Source organism: Engraulis encrasicolus, chromosome 6, assembly GCF_034702125.1.
Source record: "Engraulis encrasicolus isolate BLACKSEA-1 chromosome 6, IST_EnEncr_1.0, whole genome shotgun sequence".
Classification (NCBI taxonomy): domain Eukaryota; kingdom Metazoa; phylum Chordata; class Actinopteri; order Clupeiformes; family Engraulidae; genus Engraulis; species Engraulis encrasicolus.
Window position 1 is genome coordinate 42152982 of NC_085862.1, and position 19100 is coordinate 42172081.

Below are 19100 nucleotides of genomic sequence, written 5' to 3' on the forward strand. Positions count from 1 at the left end.
TTTTCTAGGCATGCTCCTACAAAGCCACGGTCAATTATCCCTTTAAAAAACGAATTGTGTATTACTGATTTCATTCTTGACTCGCTTTCATCCAAAGAGTATCTGTGAAACTTTTGTAATGACATAGTATAGTGTGGGTAGCTCATATTGAGGAAATGCACCGTGCCCTGAGAATCATTTTTTTTCAGTCTCTTGTCTTTGTCTTTTACAGGCATTATTTTCTGTCCAAGCCCATCATTTTTCCAATTGTAAAGATCAATATGAACATTGTTACTGCTACTGATTAGTTGCTCAGTTTTAGTTAGAGTTTTATTAACGGTACTAGGGACACATAAATGCGAATTTTGCCAAACAAAGCGAACTTCGCCATTCAATTCTATAAGAGAGGCGAAGGCAAGCGAACAGGAGTGAAGCGAAATTATTAAACCAAGTTTAATATTATGCAAATGAGCGAATTTGGCTGCTGTGGCCCAATCATATCGACAACATAACTGTTCCATTCCATTTGATTTGCCGTGACGACCTGATGGCGGTTGAGCTGTCAGAATGGAACACTGCATTTCGCCTCTCTTCGCCTCGCTCGTTTCGCCTGCTATGTGTCCCTAGTGTAAGCAAATGTTCACTCTGTTATTATTTCCATTTATGCATGTCCTCTCAATTTTTTTGGGTGTTTCCCCCATCGACTTCATGACCATGTGTTCCCTGTCAGCTGTTTGTATAGCAGGTTGTGTTATAGAAATATATTTTATAGACCACGTTGTCCATTTCATGCCGAGCCTCCATTATAAGATTACCAAAACACTAATGATGAATTCTGAATCTGTTGTCAAGCCTCTCTGTAATGTCATAAGAAATATACAAGTATTACGATGTAGTTAAGATTTTTTTTTTCTTCAGACAACAGTGATTCGGATCGCTGACAATCCCATCTGCTTTTAAAGGCTACATGAAATCATCCGAAGTTTGGGTTTGAAATGAGAGGATTGTTGCAGGGATAGTGTTGGCAGAAGTATGACAGTATGTAATGGCCGCACACGCTGACTCATTGCCTCATGTGAAACATCTGTATTTTCCACTCGTGTGTGTGTGTGTACGTGTGTGTACGTGTGTGTACGTGTGTGTGTGTGTGTGTGTGTGTACGTGTGTGTACGTGTACGTGTACGTGTGTGTGTGTACGTGTACGTGTGTGTGTGTGTGTGTACGTGTGTGTGTGTGTGTGTGTACGTGTACGTGTACCTGTGTGTGTACGTGTGTGTGTGTGTACGTGTACGTGTACCTGTGTGTGTACGTGTGCGTGTGCGCGCTGAAGAGAGAACAGTCTGGTTCGCTGGCTCCTGGGAGCCTGGCCCTCATCAACAGCAAATCTCCACCACTTGGCTCCTCTCAACGCTCATCTCCACCTCTGTGTGGCCCTTTTACATATGCATAACACACACACACTCTCTGTCTCTGTCTCTGTCTCTGTCTCTGTCTCTCTTCCTCTCACACACACACACCGGCACACAATGGCAAACACGCAGCCACTTCCCAATCATCTGTCCGCTAGCTACAACAAACATTACATTTACATATTGATTTCAGAGTTTTAGTCAATGTAAATATGCTGTCATTACAGTAAATTTGGGCTTCTGTTAACATAAGCTTGTCCAAAGCTCCTTAGATTAAACTGCTGATTGCATAATTAATGTGCATGCTACATATTAATTCCCCCTGCTCTGCTCTACTCTTCTGTCGTCTCTCTTCTCTCTTCTCCTTCTCTCTCCTTTCCTCCTCTCTTCTCTTCCTTTTCCTCTGTCGCTCTGTTGCTGGCACCGCTAAGCTGTTGATTCATATGCATCCACGCGGGCCCAGCTGTTTGCTCTGCGCGCCACTTAACCTCGCCAGAGAACGTGGCGACGCAGGAAACGATAGCCCCGGTGCTGTTTTCCCCCCTTGTGTGCTTATCAGCAAGTGTGGCACGCAGATTTTAGTATCCACACTCGCACACAAACACAAACAGTACATACAAACATGCATAAACCCCCCTCACCTGGCTTCCTCGTCTAACACCCACAGCCACTTTGTGTCACAAAGCGCCCCTCATCCATTTTTACCCTATGAAGGCCAGGCTTTGCCTCTCCCATCTGGGCAATAGAGCAGAGGTTGACTTGACCACTGGGCAGTTTCCATTGCCAATTTACTGTGATCTACATGGCCTATTGTGCTGCTGCATTCTGTCCTTGTCTATGACACCCTTGCATGACAATGCGGTGTTATGTGCCATGGCCACATTTAGCTGATCCTTAACTGTGTGTTTGTGAGTGAGAGAAGAAGAATTGGTAAGAACGAGTGGAACAGGAAGAAAAAAATGGTGCGAGAAAGTAGTGAGAGGGGTGGAGATTTAGTTTCCTGTGGCCCTGTTGAAGATCCCACTGGGTGGTGTGGCGAGTGTTGGGGTAGGCTGGCGGAGTAACGGTCGAGGAGGGCAGCATCAGTGGGCTGAGCCCCAGCTTGTCCAGGCTCTCCAGCAGCCCTGCCCCTGGAGAAGGGGGGAGGAAGCCTCACACGGCAGGGGCCAGCATATGACGAGTCTCCACTCGTCTCTCTGCTTGATACTAACATATCTGTTTTGTTGTTTCTCTCTCTTTGTGTGTGTGTGTGTGTGTGTGTGTGTGTGTGTGTGTGTGTGTGTGTGTGTGTGTGTGTGTGTGTGTGTGTGTGTGTGTGTGTGTGTGTGTGTGTGTGTGTGTGTGTGTGTGTGTGTGTGTGTGTGTGTGTGTGTGTGTGTGTGTGTGTGTTTTCTGTCGTCTAGCACACACGAGTCATTAAATCAGAACTTCCTGCTGGTGATCAGCCATCGCGAGGCCCAGAGAGACTACAGCCTGAACTTCCCTGCCAGCAAAACCATTCAGGAGGTAAGACCAATGCACGCACGCACGCACGCACACACACTTTCTCTCTCTCACGCACACTGTACACCCACACACACATGCACACATAAACAAACAAATGCACATGCTTGCTAGCACATCACATTTGTGGTGCTGGTACAAGTGCATGTCACAAGTGATGCTGGTAAACAGTGTTATTTTGGATTCAGCAGATGTTCTCTTGAATTCATCAAACTAAGATGTCAGTTTTTTGACATTCCAAATCTCATCAAAAATGTTTCCTCCATTTCTAAACACAACAGGATTTAATACTGAATCCCTCTTTAAACATCCAAGTTTTGAAAAGAAGGTAAACAACCACATCCTTGCCAGAAAATGTAAGCAACTTCAACGATGAATCAAACTTATTTTTTATTACTTGTTTATCATAATTGTGTTTTTGGAATACACAGATTACTGAGGCAATTTTTGTGCTCAATTAATCTCCCTGAATAAACAACAAATAAACATTCGGGTAAAAAAACAGGATAGATGGATAGATCCTTTCTAATGTCCTTGAGCGTTATTATGTATGTGCTTCCAATAACAATTATCAGGTTCTAGGCAACAAATATCAGGTTGTTATTTTGACTGCTTTGGCAAACAGCCAGGCGGAATCCTAAAAAAAAATTACCCCATGCCCTTTTATTTCAGACGGTTGCTAGGCTACACACACTATAGAGTGGAGAAAGATGTCCCTATAATGTGTCGCTCCCAGTCTAAACGGACCTCACTGTGTTTGATCTGAAGACAATTTGGCAAATACCGGGAAACATTTGGATAGAAGTGCTTGTGCTGGATGTGTGGAGTGTGGGGATAAAGCGTTGGGAAGGGGAAGGGGGCCTGATAGTAAGTCAAGAGTACCCCCTCCCAGCTCTGGCTTTTATTGCTTGAGTCCAAATTAAACAGGATTTGAGAGGCCATGAAATATTCATTTATGCTGGTGCGTGGGGGTGGTGAGAGGTGGGGTGGGGGTGTTGGAGGCCCACGGATAGTAGACTCTCCAGGCCTTGCACTTGCTACCATGTCAGCAAGAGTCAGCCCATTCGTCTTTCTTGATGATGTGGGCGAATTCTTTATGACTCAAACCGTGACTCGACTAATAGACTAATGTTTGTGGAAATTTCTGGCTTGACTCTGGTTGTATGCATATAAAATAGAGTTCAACGTTGCATTTCTGCTTGCCATTGGTCACCCTCTCCTGGCTGAATTTATCTCAACACTACAATTTCTAGTTATCTTTCTTCTTGTCACATCCATCCATCCATCCATCCATCCAGCATGTCCACTTTCAAGTTACACAATTATGTGTTTCCCTTGGAGTGTAGTGGATTTACATTTCCAGTCATGTATGTATCATGCCGTGCAGGAAGATTTCTTTTCACAACTTCTGTTGTGGTTGTGGACAGGTGTATGTGACGCTGCTTTTTGATGTGCAAAACACAGGGCATTTCACAATAGCGTTACCATTGCCGCAACTACAGATGTAGAGCAATTGTATACTCAAAAGTAAACAATCGAGACAAGAGATAGAAAGTCAAAGCAGAGTCCTTCATTAGGCTTTGTGATCTGAACACTGGCGCCCCATTGCTCCATCATATCTTTGTGTTTAATCGGTCGTTTCGCAGACTTGCCATTGAGAGGGACAGGCTATGTTGTACAAAGACGTTAGAAAGGACACAACAGCACAGAAAGAATGGCTCCACAGAAACCTCTCGTCCAAATACTCCGACCCAACCTTCGTTGTCCCTCATCCTGTCTTGAAGTGAGGCCCTCCGCAACCTGCGTGGAGCCATCTGAAATGGCCCTAGCAATTATTCACAGTGGGTAGTCCGCTCAGCGTTAAATGTAACAAGCTCCCCATGGATCAGCAGCAAAGGCCGTGTGCACAACCCTCCCCAACCCCAACCCCACCCTTTTTCTTGCACACTGGTGTCGTCCCCCACCACCCTCGATCTCCTGAGGCCCTCAATAGGACGTCACAATGCGTCTCACGGAGAGAAAACAGAAGCCTTTGAGGTCCAGTGGCAGGCGTTTGTTGTGTGAACAGAGTTTTGTGTTCCTTGTGATTGGCGAAACAAAAACCCCAGAGCAAGATCATAGGAGCTGCTGGACAGACAACCTCAAGTCATGCAGGGATGAGACGCAGAGCTGGGCACTAATTGGGAAGGAGGATGAGACGATGGGGTTCTGGGGAGCGACTGGGTGAGATGACATGTCTGGGAATCTCCTGTTTGAAGCACGATGATTAACATATGTTAACATCAGAGGGGAAAAAACAATGTTCGTGTGATTTTGTGTGTGTTAGCTGGCTACTGCGCTTGCTCTGCCCAGCCTGAACTTTAAAGGCGACAGGCCACACTCCGCTTAGTAAGTGCGCATGCTGTCATTACATGCAGAGCTCTCTCTCTCTCTCTCTCTCTCTCTCTCTCTCTCTCTCTATCTCTCTCTCTCTCTCTCTCTCTCTCTCTCTGTCTCTGTCAGTTCGTCTCACCCCGCTACCTCCTTCCCCCTTTCTCTGATCTTATCCTCAATGTCATCATATTTGCCGCCGTGCTGTTAGCCGTTTCCCACCTTAACCGCGTCCTTGCCTGTTTCTGGGGCCTGTAATGGTGCTAATTGAGAAGATTAATCGTGCCGGGGCCTGATGCTCTAACACCCACCGCCACCCCCTCTAATGCTCTAGCCCCCTCTCAGCTCCCCTCCTTAGCAGATGGTTTTGATGAGCGCCCACTGTGAGCCTTAAGTGTTTCTGCTGATATCACAAAGAGCAGGAAGGGGCAGCCCGTGGAGCGAGCAGGCAATGGGGATTGCTGAGCGCGGCTGAGCAGAGGGACGCGGGCTTGAGTCTGCTGGCCCGAGGGGCCTGTGGGGCACGGCAGGGCAATTTTACCTCACCACTGCTGGTCAAGCTTTGCGTCAGTGGCACACATTCTCTTCATTGCAGGTGTCTGTATGCAAAGATTGGACTTAATAAATCAGAAAAGGCCTAAATCAGACACAGCATGTTCTGATGTCCACAGTTGGTCGGTCATTAAACTCTGCTGAAATGTGAGTTGTTTTACGGAACATTTTCAAAACTCCTGACACTGCTGCTTTGACGAGCAACGGACAAGATTGTATTGAAAAAGAAACAGCATCAACATCTTAAAGTTGCCACCTCTCCCATCCACCCCTTCGTTTACTCTCTTTGCTTGCACTCTCTCGCTCTTTCTCTTGCTTCTTTTCATGTCTCCTTTTTCTCTCTTCTCCCTCTTATTGTCACCCATTGGTCTGCACATGGGAGCCACTGTTGGCCATCCTTCTCCCCGTTGGGTCGTCTTTTGTCTTAGCTGAAGATCAGTCTCTGCTGCCTGTTTGTGCATATCAATGGAGAGAAAGTCCTGTCCCTTGTTTGTTTTTGCCAAAGGCACTGGCTTTGCCTTGTGGCTCCCAGGGAACCTATCCTACTCTTATCCTCCACTACCCTACTCACTGTTGCCTTCTCTCTCTCTCTCTCTCTCTCTCTTTCTCTCTTTCTCTCTTTCTCTCTTTCTCTCTCTCTCTCTCTCACTGCCTCTGCCATCATTTGCTCCTCTCTCTCTGATTGGCAGTCCTTCGCTCCCCGACTGCAGGGCTAAGTTAAGCTGCAGAGTAAATGTTTGCCAGGAAAGTGGTGGCTAGAATAAGGGGCCGGGCCAATAGGGCCCGCGGTGTCCGTGACCAGACGAGCGGTCCCAGGGATTTCTCTCCGCCGGGGCCGGGCTTGGGCCCCCGCACTCTTTAAACCGCAGCTGGGGGGGATGAACGCCTCCATTGGTTGGGGTGGAGAAGAAGGTCTGGGTGTTTTTTGGGTGGAGGATACGGTGCGAAAGAAAAAACGGCAAAGCGGTGTACAGAGCAGTGTGAATGCAAGGCATCTGCTGCTTGAGCTGCTTGAGACTGTTTAACAGCAATCTTTTTTTCCCTTTTTTTCCTCTCTCTCTCTCCCTCCTCCTCTTATTCGCTTTGATATCTCTCCAGCTAGGGATTACCGGTAGTTGGCATTTAGAAAGATAGGATCATTAGTTTGTGTATTTGTGTGTGTTGGTGTCGTTGACGTCAGTGAAATAGAATATCCTCGCCCGTGTCAAATATGTAAACCTGGCTGTGTTTGTTAAACATACACATTTCAGAATGCCTTGTTTTATGAGGTACAGTCCTCATATTGAGTTTTGACTTTGTATTTAGTGGTGACGTGTAGCCACATGTTGCACGGTGTGTCCTAAGGAGGCTATTTCGTTTCATAATCAGCTCATAGATTTTTCTTTTTATTTGAGTCCACCTGTCTGCAGCATGTTCTTGGCCTTTTCTCCACACCCCCTTATATTGGAGTGACCGGTAGATTCAAAAGCCGGTGTTAAGATATTCTTGTTAAAGCTGGTTACTTGACGTCTCCATTGGAAATGAGCGTTGTGGTCCCTAAGTAATGTGTAAGAGGCCGTTTTCCATTTAGATGTGCTATTCCCTAGTCTGCTGTTGGGTGGCAGCATAGAACACATTTCTCGGTTTGTATGTCATCAATACAGCCCAAGTGACTTCCTCTATAGCTGGCCTTTTTCATAGCTGACAGTAAATGTAATTGAATAGCTTTCCAGCCTGAATCTCAAGCAGTCTCAGTCCCCACATTTGCTCAACCCCCTTGTTGATGCATTTGGTTCATACAGTGGTGGTTTGGATGTTGGACCATGTATTTGTTTCATACAGTGATGGTTTGGATGTTGGACCGTATATATCTTATAAGACAATTTTGAATTTTCCATACAGCTGTATGGAAGCAGCAAATAATTTGTTGTAACAGGAAATTCAAACATAAATGTGAGCGTGTGCAAATAGAGGTAAAATAAACAATCAGCGAATTGCTGGCTGAGGTGATGTCATTATCAGACAGATTGCCGCATAGTTTAATAAATTATTTCTGCCAGGTATTACATTTCTGCAACTCGGGCTTGGTGCATCCACCGGAGCGTGTCTCTATTGTGACATTTAAAATCAAATGCCAGAGGAACTGCAATTCATGAGAGATGAGGTTTTTTTTAGTCCATGGCTTCTAGCTGACAGGTGGAACACAGTAAAATGAAATTGCATCACGTGTCCCAGGTAATCTTCCAGGACATGCTACAAATGTCATCCCGGCAAAATGTCTTCGTTATCTCACATCTCGCAAGGCCTTGCTATTCAGTTTTAGCTGGACACACATAGACAGAGCTTGATTTGGCAAGCATCCCATTGACTTCATCTTCTCAGAAGTGGGATATTATACACATGATCATTTGCCTCTGTGTACTGGATAGAGCTCTGAAGAGCCAGGCCACTTATTGTATTTTGATGGTATTGGCATGAGCTTGTTTTTCCCATTGGTGACTTACTTTAGGAGCGAAGGATGGCCTGGAAATAGACTGGTTGCGTGGCCAGACTGACTTAAAGGGGTATGCCACTATTTTGGGGCTTATTACAGTTAAAATCGTTGGGCAGGGTTTATAAAGGTGGTAAAGTGTCTTATTTTTCATGTTAAGCGTTGTCTTGCTTTAAGACAAGTTAAAAGAGGGAATGTGTCGCTAAGCTAGTGAAAGTCAATGTATCCGTGTAGCATTGTAGCATGCTACATGGATACATTGACTTTCACTAGCTTAGCGACATATTCCCTCTTTTAACTTGTCTTAAAGCAAGACAACGGCTTACATGAAAAATAAGACACTTTACCACCTTTATAAACCCCAGCCAACGATTTTAACTGTATTAAGCCCCAAAATAGTGGCATACCCCTTTAAGTGCAAAATCTATCTATGCAGCATCACAGTCAGTAAAATCACAGGCTAGTCCAGTCTTTCTGTATCATGTCTCTTGTGCTCAAGGTGAATAGCTGGAATAGTTCAGCCTGCATTGGAATACTCTGCAATGTGATGACTGTACCTGAGTTACGATGAGACCTCTTAGGACACCTTTAAACCAGTACATTTTGGCTGAGGGGAACTGGTTAATTTCCTATGAACTTAGATTTCAGTATGCAGTTGAGCGCTCTTCAGAAAGCTGGGTAAACATCCATATTTAGTGACCTTTCCGCTCAGGATGCACAACATTTTCCTGAAATCAGTTGCCTTAGGCGCTACTGTTTTGGTGAGTTAATGACAGAGAAACTTGCAAGAAATGGGTGCACATACATACAAGAAATGGGTTTAAATCTGCTGGTGAATGAAAGATGGTCCAGTGCTGAATAAACTGAGGGATGGCATTGGCAAACAAGGAGTACCTCTTCTAACTGCAGACATTTAGGGGAACGGAGTGGATAGGTTGGGGTTGAACTGTGGCAGGAGAGGAGAGGAGAGGAGAGGAAGAGGGGAGGGCGGTGTCTTCCCAGAGGAGTACCTCTCCACACATTGCTGTAGCAGCCTAAATGCTGCAGACGGGACCTCTGCATTGGCATTAGTTTCTTCTTCCTCCAGGGCTGCCGTGACCTCTGGCCCCCCGTCGCTTCATTACAGCCGGGCGGCCGGTGTTTACGGTCCGCCTGCCGGTCAGGGCTGTGTGCCGAAATCCCTGTAGCCCCCCTGGTCAAACACCGATATTACACTCTGTAATAACACCGGCCACCCCGCCTGACCTCGCCCCACTTCATAAAGGACAGCAGCACGGCCCAACTGAGTGTGTGTGCGTGCACGCATATACGCTTGCGTCTGCGTATATATGTGTGTGGGCCCATGGGTATGTCAGGCCAGTGTCCTTTACTGAAAGAGCGAGGTTCGTAGAGACCAACACACACACACACATAAAGAGAGTCTCAAACACACTTCCACAGGATCTTGATTTGAAACTGGGGAAACATGCTTCTGAACTTGCAAATCTAATTTTAACAATTGATGTGATGTTAGGGCAAATCAGTGGTAAATATGCACTGTTGAGGCTGACTATATAACATTTTATGATGAGATGGTTAACGTGTTGCATAAAGATTACGTGACCACACCAATTTGTGACAAGAATGTAGTGGACATCCTGAATGGTTCCCATCTAACCCATTGTTGCCCCCTCGCCGCCCTTCAACATTTTCCACTTCCTCTGTTTTCTCAGTCGCTCCCTGTCGTGCCTCCTTTTCTGCGCCCATGGGCCTGGCTGAAGATGAGTCAGGCTCACCACCACCTTGCCCTGCATGCGCTGGCCTATCCAGCGCTGTCCGTGCAAGGTGGGATGGTGGAGGATTACAGGGCCAATGTGCGCGAGCGAGGGGGAGCTTTTCTGGGGACAATGGAGGCCGTTTACTTTGCTTCTGTATCTGGCCCTGCGGCATGGAAAATATTCTCCGGAGCTAATTTGGACAAGGGGGGCCTCCCCACCTGCCTCCCTCACTCCGTCCACCCATCCCTCCACCTCCACTCTTCACCAGTACCCCCCCTTGCATCAGCCTCCGCACGCCCAGCTTTGATCACCCCCGTCCCGCACTCATCAGCCTGGCGTTGGGCTTTAAACCAACAGGCGCATGGCCGCTAACTGTTTAAAAAACCGTCCAGTGTTATCAAGTGCAGATACAGGGGGCTCTAAAAGGCCCAAGAGAAATACTGTTCATTTCAGAGCGTGGGCCTGTTGTCAGTGGGCATTAGGCGCGGCATGTGCGGAATGCAAACAGAGCGATCAGGGGGGACTGCGCTCGGTCTGCTTGGCCCGTCCGTCACAGCCCTGACATGCGCCTGACCGTGACTTAGCTGATTCGGATCCAAGCGGGTGAGAGGGTAGGCACGCAGGGGCTTCGAACTGGCGAGCAAATATGATGCAAATAAAATATGTTATGTATACATAGTAGTAATTATGTGTAATTAATAAGGCAATTTATGACAAGAACAAGAAACTTGTGCATGAATAAAAACCCTCCTATCAGGATTGCGTATGGTTTTGTCTATGTGCTAATAATTCTCTGTTTGTCTGTTTCTCCAGGTGAAAAGAAATATCTCGGACCTGACGAATATCCCCGTGCGACACCAACAGTGGGACGGATGGCCAGCCTCGGCGTCTGACGATTCGGTAAGGAGCCATCACAGGAGACTCGCCATGTGTTAGTTTTCACTTTGCAGAAAAAAGTCCCTCCTTTTTCCTCTCTCTGTGGAGGGATTTCTTGGCAGCCTGCTGGACCTTCAAGCAGTGAATAGTGTGTGGTGGGGCCATTCTCTGAGCTCTGTAACTGTCATTCTTGTTGAGGCGTTGCTCTCATGGAAATGTTTCATATAAACAGAAAAGCCTTCAGTATATTAACTGTGTATTCAGGCATGTGGTTTGGAAGACTGAAGCTCCCACGAGAGTAAAGGCAGTTTTCATGTCAAATTCTTTCTCCGTCCCGTGTAGGGAAGAAGTGAAAATGGGAAAAAATTAATTTCCTCTCTTTGTTTATGACAGTGTTTTCGGTTACTAGTGAGGTTTCCGGAAAATATCCATCCCACATTGTAGATGACGTGGATCGTCTACCGCTGAATGAGTGACCAATGAATAATTCAAACATCTGCAAAAATAGCCATGCTGTCGCTAACGCTGACCGCTACGTATCCATATGGGAAGACACGATTAAGATCTCACCAATACTGAAACCATCTGTCAGAGGGAAGATGTTGAACCTAATTAAGATGTTTGGCGCGAGTCCCCTCCCCTTGTCCTCCTTGTGTGGACTCTAAAGATCACCCAGTGCCACTTCTCTGACCTCTCCCGCCCCGGTCGCAGTTCACCGCCTTTCAGGGAAACAAGTGTGACTATGATCAGAAGAGGTCCTCAGGCTGATCCCTGTGGAACCTCCCCCACCCCTTGCCCCGTTCTCTAAGCTTTACACCCCCCCAAGATGTTCCCAGACTGGTTTTGGGGTTACTTGACACCCAAGACACAACATGTAGAGCCTCTGGGTTACTTTCAATGTCCTCACTGCAGACAAGTGTTTTTGTTAACGACATATTTTGAGTTTGTATGTATTATGTTGTATGTTTATAATTTCTGATATTTTGTTAACAGTATCGTATACAAGGGACTGATTCACTTAATAGAGAATCCTACTCTGGACAAAGTAGTATTCAAACGCCTGATGCCAATTGATGAACTGTTTGCAATGCGTCATTGAACAAGCCACATAAAAGTACACGTCTAACTGTCTGGCAAACAGAAGTGCTCTATTATTCTGCTGCACTGACAATTGATTTTTTATTACTCATTGTGGCTTAATAGACCGCAGAGTTGAATTGGTCCCAGCCTGTTTTGTGTTTGATACAGTTCCTAATGTACTTCTGGCTCTTGATGCAGTTGGTTCACTTGTTACTAAAACCACATCAGACAAAGCCTCAATTGTTCCACCCTCCTTTGCCCACAAACTGCCCTCTCTATCGTCCACAATAAACCGGAGGCTAACCCGTAATCGGAGGGGGGCGATGTTCATGAGAGCATTTTAAGGCGCAGCAAAGCCTGTTCGGCCAGTCCACACCTGCCATCCCTCTGCGGTGTGGTGTTGATTCGGGACACAGTCTGGCCTTCCTAAGTCCTCTTGGCCACGTCCTGCCTGATCCAAATATATTAAAAACCTTTGCTTTCAATAACTGCCCTGCATTTTGCGCCGCCATTTTTTTCTTTCTGTTCTTCTATTGAAATATTGCCCCTTGCTAGCTTTAGATAGAAAAGCCCTCAGCACACCAAGGTAGAATTTTGAAGCGCGTATCTCATTAACCTAGCCTGGCCCCGCCGGGTATTTATACCAATAAACATGACGGGCAGGGCTTAGAATTACATTTTCAAGGAGTCAAAATCTGCACCTCTCTCTCTCTCTCTCTTTCTCTTTCTCTCTCTCTCTCTCTCTCTCTCTCTCTCTCTCTCTCTCTCTCTCTCTCTCTCTCTCTGCCGTCATTATTCCTCTCCACCTCTCATACTATACGCACCCTCACAGCCACTTAATGCGCTCAGAGGCGGATGAAAGAGAAGGAAAAAGGAAAAAAGCAAACGGGCCCGCTTTGCCCTCTCATTTTACATTCTAATGCTTGAGCAGTTAGTCAATATGGGCAGCCATTTTATTCAAAGCAAACAGGTTTACGTATTGCTAGTGAGGTAATGAAAGTGAGGTGGATTGCCGAATAATAAACAGTTGAGTGCTTTGGCTGCATCCTGATGTTGGAGATAGCCCCTGATGCTTTCCAATCAGGGCTAATATTCAGTCTATTTTGCAATGCCTGATTTCAGGCCTGACCATATTTGCTTGAGTTGAAAGAATACAATATTTCCAGTAGGTTTTTCTGATTTTTATAAGGTTGAGGCTGAGGATTTTCCTCTTCTATCAGGACTGTTGCTGTACTGTCTGTCAGCATGGCTGTGAGTGATGGAGGACTCTTGTCTGTGGCAGTTTGCCATCTACATGTGCTACTGATGTAACCGCAAGGTGGCCGGTGTTCCGGTTGACTCATGTTGGCTCATGACTCAATAGAAATGTTAGATATCACATACAAGAAGGTGGAGAATGCACGCACATCAGTGGTACAGGTGCTGGACAAAATAGAGTAACTGAAATAAATGATAGAAGTCCGCAACACTGTTAATGCTCCCAGTGATTTATTGTGCAAATAAATCACTGGGAGCATTAACAGTGTTGCGGACTTCTATCATTTATTTCAGATATCACATACAAATCTAGATTTTTATTTCCAGGTCATGAGTTATATTGGAAAAATAAGTGACAAAAATATGAGCACATAAATATTATTATTGGAGTATATCAGTGTAGATGTGAATGATTTCCGCGCATGAGAGCTGGATTCGCCACTTCATCACACACGCACACACACGGGCATTGATTCTGCCACCCTTTTTCAATTTTAAATTCCAATTTAATGTTGCATTTTTAAATGTATATTAATCACACACCATTCCATTGTTAAGATGTTAACAATAAAAATGTAAAATCATTGGCTTACTTTTCAGATTCATTTAGATCACAGTTACAGTCCATATTTTCCATTACTGTTGTATCCATCTGCATCTAGCCATGTTGCATGCAACATAAACATTAGCCTTCTCACTTACTTTTTTTTTTAAGATGAGAAGGCTGTTTCCAATTATTGGACAAAAATGTAAATAAAATCAATTACATTTTTGTCCAGTTGTCGTTAACTAACGTAGTTCACCTGAAATCAACACTAATACAGCCGCACGCACACACCTCTGCAGACACTTACACACACACACACACACTTGCGCACCTGGCAGTACCTCACTTGTAGTTTGACGGACAGCTCTGTAGGCACCTGTGGGAGTGATTGACAGACTCTTGAACATCCTTATTAAACTCCCCTTTATTGTGGCGTAATTGCTGGCATTTATTCAGTGTTTCATGGTGTTTGCTAATGTATTAAAGACGCTCCTGGCAGGGCCGGGGTGGGCGGGGCCCAAGCATCTCCTCGCCTCCTATGGATTGGTCGCTCGCCGGCAACCGCACCCCTGCAGGCTTATTGGGGGCCCGCCGGTTGCCGTGGCGACCAGGCTCAGCGTTAAGCCCCGGCAGAGCCCCCGGAGTGATAGCAGTCGTCAGGTGACATTCAGCAGCAAGGCGAGGACGGGTAGCCAGTGGTGGCGGCGCTAACTGCCCAGCACTTTACTTGCCAGCATCAGGTGCTTACAAATGACAGAGCAACGACCACTTTCAACGCATATTACATTCTTAAACTAAAATTGATTTTCATTGAGATTGATTATTTGTGCTGAGGTTTGTTCCCATCAGGTTTTTTAGTGGAGTGAAATGTAATGGCAATAATTGAAAAAAAAAAAGTTTTTTAATAGACTAACTCTGAAGGTCAAGGGGTTTATTTAATTGTTTTTTTTAAAGATAAAAAGACACTACAGATTTAAATATTTCTGTCAGACATTAACATTTCTGAATATCTGTTGTGTGTTTGAGGTACCATATGAAATGAATGAGAAAAGGCCTTTGTGATCACAATGCGACCTCTTGCTCCCGTGTAGTTTGAAAAAATCTCCAGGTGCAGTTCCAAGCTGTTGAATCGCTGATGTGATTAAATCTCGTTTAAGCATATTTTTTTTCTCAGGGTGCGAGGTGTGGTTATATTTTTTCATCTCTAAAAATGCACATGCAGAGTGACTTTAACATCTCTGAAAGTTAATCATTTCAATCTTCCTACGGGTGTTTGCCTGTGTGAGTGTATGCGCCTGTGCAGGGATCCGTGATCACAATCTGGAGTGACATAGCTGCAGCGTAAAAGAAGGGGAAAAATGAAAGGAGGTTCAACAGGTGTTTTTGACTGGCACTCTATCTTTCTTTCTTTCTTTCTTTCTTTCTTTCTTTCTGAATGCATGCATTTCCATATTTCGTGTGTGTGTGTGTGTGTGCGCGCGCATGCGGTGTGCGTATATGTGTGTATGCATCAAAGAGTGGCCCAACAAGGTGCTGCTGAGGCAGGGCAGTGGGCTGCCATCCGTGCAGCTGTCAGCGGTAATTATCTCACCGACTCCAAGCCAGAGACCTAATCCAAACACACGCAGCAACAAAAGAAATGGAGAAAGAGAGGAGAAGGAGAAGAAAAACGAGAGAGAGAGAGAGAGAGAGAGAGAGAGAGAGAGAGAGAGAGAGAGAGAGGGAGAGAGATGAGGGCGAGAGAGGGAGGGAGAGAGAGAGAGAGAGAGAGAGAGAGAGAGAGAGAGAGAGAGAGAGAGAGAGAGGCGCTGGCTGGAGGTAGAAAAAGAAGAGATAGAATGCCTTTTCTCTCTTTGTAAAGTCTGAGGCATCCAATGGAAGATCTTCAAAGCAAGTGTTAATTAAAACAATCCAGAGGATTGAGGGTCTGCTTGTTTGTGAAAATTATTGGTGTGTGTGTATTTGTGAATGTATGTGCGAAGGGCATAGGGGGATTGACATGTTCTCCTTCATACCCTGAGGCGCTTAACGACCTCCATACAAGTAAGGTCTCCTATCTCGCGTCCCGTCGGAGGAGAGAATAAGAAGGAAGGGAGGGAGGAGGAGGAGGTGCTGAACAAGTAGTGAAGGTAGAAGGTTAAAGCTGGACTGAGGCGCTGAACCTTCCCGTTCCTCTGGGCTCCTTGTCTGCTCTAATCCCTGGCCCCTACTCCCCCCTTCCAATTCCCTTTTGAGACTGGAAGTGATGAACTTTTATTTTCACACTTATTGGAGTGCTCATGAGAAAAGCCGTGTATTGTGAGCTAGCCTGTGGGTTGGGGGGGTGCGCGGTGTTGGAGGATGGATAAAGAAGACGGAATGTGAAGATTCTCACGTTTGATTGCCACTCTGTTGGAAAGAAGAGAGCGGGGTGGGGGGATATTGAGGAGAAAAGTGCGGCCGCTGAATTCCCTCACACGGCGCGGGCGCAAAACCTCGGCTCTCGCCTGCGGCTAAAGTAAACTGTGGCGGCCACTAGACTGATGAGGAGTGCCCCTCCTTAACTGGCAATTAAGGGCTACATTGAAACGCGTCTCCCTTGTCGTTTGTTCTCCCAGAGTTCAATGCAAAGTTGTTTTTTCCCCTCAGGCAAACATAGCTGAAATTGTATAGTTTTTGTGTTTTTTTGAAGTGTCTTAACTGAAGTAGACATTTCTTGCCTGAAGTCAGTTTTTTTGTCTTTTTGATGAATATGACTAAATCACTGTTGCCTACAGATATAGGGGTTGTTAATTGGCTAAATATACTTGGCAAAAAACGCATTTTTCCATCAAAATGTATGCCCTTTCGCTCTTGCATGGAAAAACAAATGGGGATACATTAACATTTTCTCAGGCCAATAGCTTTATTCGATTTTAGTACAAAAAAAAAAACAATGTCAAGGCAATTCGGCTAAGTGTTCTACCTAGGTGTTCCTGTGAAACCTAGATGTCTGTCCACTCCACTGCACATGAAGACTGTCCTTGCCCCCCACCAATACAGTCTTGCATTCCATTAGCACTTTCACCTAACGAAACACAACTTAGTTTATCTTTGTATATGTCCTGACACAACATGGAGACATATGTGGTCAGGCAAGACGATATTGCCACTAATGGAGTGAAAGTTGGGTGAACTATTCACATATTTGAAGTGGCTGTTCTAAAAAGCTAGTGAATCCTGTTTTCCTGTTCTCCCCCCCCCCCCCCCCCTTTCCATCCCTATATTCTGCAATCCATTACACCACATTGCAGCTAAGAACCCTTGACTTCCTATCTTTTAAACGCACCCCATAATAAAGACTTCTTGGCGAACTTTGATGTTCTCAAGGTCATCCAGGAGGATTGTTGTTTCTCTTTCTCTATTCTCAAGACGGTTTTAAGAAGCTGAAGAAGGTACCCTATGCTCTGAAGGAGGGGGGCATGTGTAGCTCTTCACGGTCAAGTGATCCCTGATGCACCTCAGCTTGTGTGAAGGAAAGGAATGGAGGAGAAGCTTAAGGAGATGTGGGAAAGAGGTGCTGTGGTCAAATCTGCCTTTGAGAGTCACTCACCATGCCCTGTAATTGGCTCCCTCATTCAACAATTAGCAGCTGGTCTTTGTTTGGCCGCATTGTCACCGCCGTGACCACTGGATGTCCGTCCCAGCTTTATCCCTCTCTTTCACGCAGGTGTCAGTCAGTCAGTTCTCACCCCTGTGTGTGTAGTTAGTGCTTTCTTACTCCTCTTTTTTTAAAAATGGAATTTGCTGTGTTTGATTACAACCGATTATTACATTTTAGATTTCATCGAAAAACGATCCTTATTCCCTGACCAGTGTGTGTGTGTGTGTGTGCGCGTCTCTGGGGGAAGAAAAGAGATGAGAGAAAGTGTGGTGGTTGTTCCTCATTTACAGGTCCAGAGTTGTGCTCATCAGTGGCGGGTGTGGAGCTGTGCGCACCGTGCTCTGCACAGTTATGCCCCTTCAGTGGCACTTCATTAGCACAAACCAGAGGGGTTCGATTTAATTGTGCGCTGACTTCCAATTTCAGCAGTCTCTCAGGATCTAAACGGCAGCATTTGCTCTTTTTTTGGTGTGTCTACTACTATGTTTTTTCAGACTAAAGTGCTTCAAATATTTGTCCAAAATATTTGAGGACTGCAGCTGTTAGTGGTGAGCTACTTTGATCTGTAGCAATGGCCGGGTTAGTCAAAGTGGTGGGTAGATCTGTGCACACATTTAAGGAGAGGGTTTATGTCATGTTATATCGACAAAAGAGGTCTCGTGGCTCTGCTGATATTGGATATTGACTGTTTGAAACTACTAATACCCAAAATGTTTGCCTTATTGTTGACAGAAAACTGAGGGGGTGTACACTGTAGTTGCCACCACCAGACTTCATCACTGTGACTAATTGCCCGATAATCAATGTGCTAGAAGTCTTCGCATTGACTCTTTGCTTTTTGTAAGCCTGCTTTGCTTAAATATCACAGAAACTGCAAATTCAATAGTTTTGAAAAGATAATTAACCCAGTAATTACCAAGGAACTTGCATTAACGCATGTGCCATTTCTGGAAAATGTATTGGTGAAATAAGCTTTTTCTGTTATATTGTTAACTTTTGCGCTAAGTTGCTTTGCATGATTCTTTTCATGCCAAAAACGGAAAGCATGATTCTTTGCCCTATATACATTTATGGATATTGTCTTTATATTGTGGAAGTTTATTATTTTTACATTAATGGCATTAGGTGAAATGGCATCAATAAAATTGTTTGTTCACTGCAGAGTCCTGTACTCAACCACATGGGGGTGTAGCTCTGACCTGGTCTGTGGCCACTACACTTTACAGTGCCAGGACCACCTTTCAAAATCTGACCATGACATTTCTCCAATAACAAAATCATCATCATCACACATCTGCACTCTTCACCCCATTCTCCACCTCTCCTCCTTTCTTCTCCCCACTCCTCTTCTCTTCTCCTCTCCCCACTCTTTCTCGCCTCTCTCCACACTTTCACCTAGTCTCCTCTCCCCTCCCCTCCCCACTCCTCTTCTCATCTTCCCACTCTTCCCCTCGTCTCCTCGCTCTACTCCTCCTATCCTCTGCCCACTCTTCCCCTCCTCTCCTCTCTCTACTCCTATCCTCTCCCCACTCTCTCCCTCGTCTCCTCGCTCTACTCCTCCTATCCTCTTCCCACTCTTCCCCTCGTCTCCTCGCTCTACTCCTCCTATCCTCTGCCCACTCTTCCCCTCCTCTCCTCTCTCTACTCCTATCCTCTCCCCACTCTCTCCCTCATCCTC

General features: G+C 45.5%; 1 protein-coding gene across 2 annotated transcripts in view; it reads left to right on the top strand.

Moving 5' to 3' along the window:
• Nucleotides 1-19100, top strand: part of faf1 (Fas (TNFRSF6) associated factor 1) — a 104523-nt gene that overhangs the window by 41316 nt on the left and 44107 nt on the right. For both annotated transcript variants that reach the window (XM_063201683.1, XM_063201684.1), the window contains exons 7-8: nucleotides 2792-2894; nucleotides 10854-10940. In XM_063201683.1, coding sequence (XP_063057753.1) covers nucleotides 2792-2894; nucleotides 10854-10940 — 190 coding nt within the window. The remainder of the gene's footprint in view (nucleotides 1-2791; nucleotides 2895-10853; nucleotides 10941-19100) is intronic.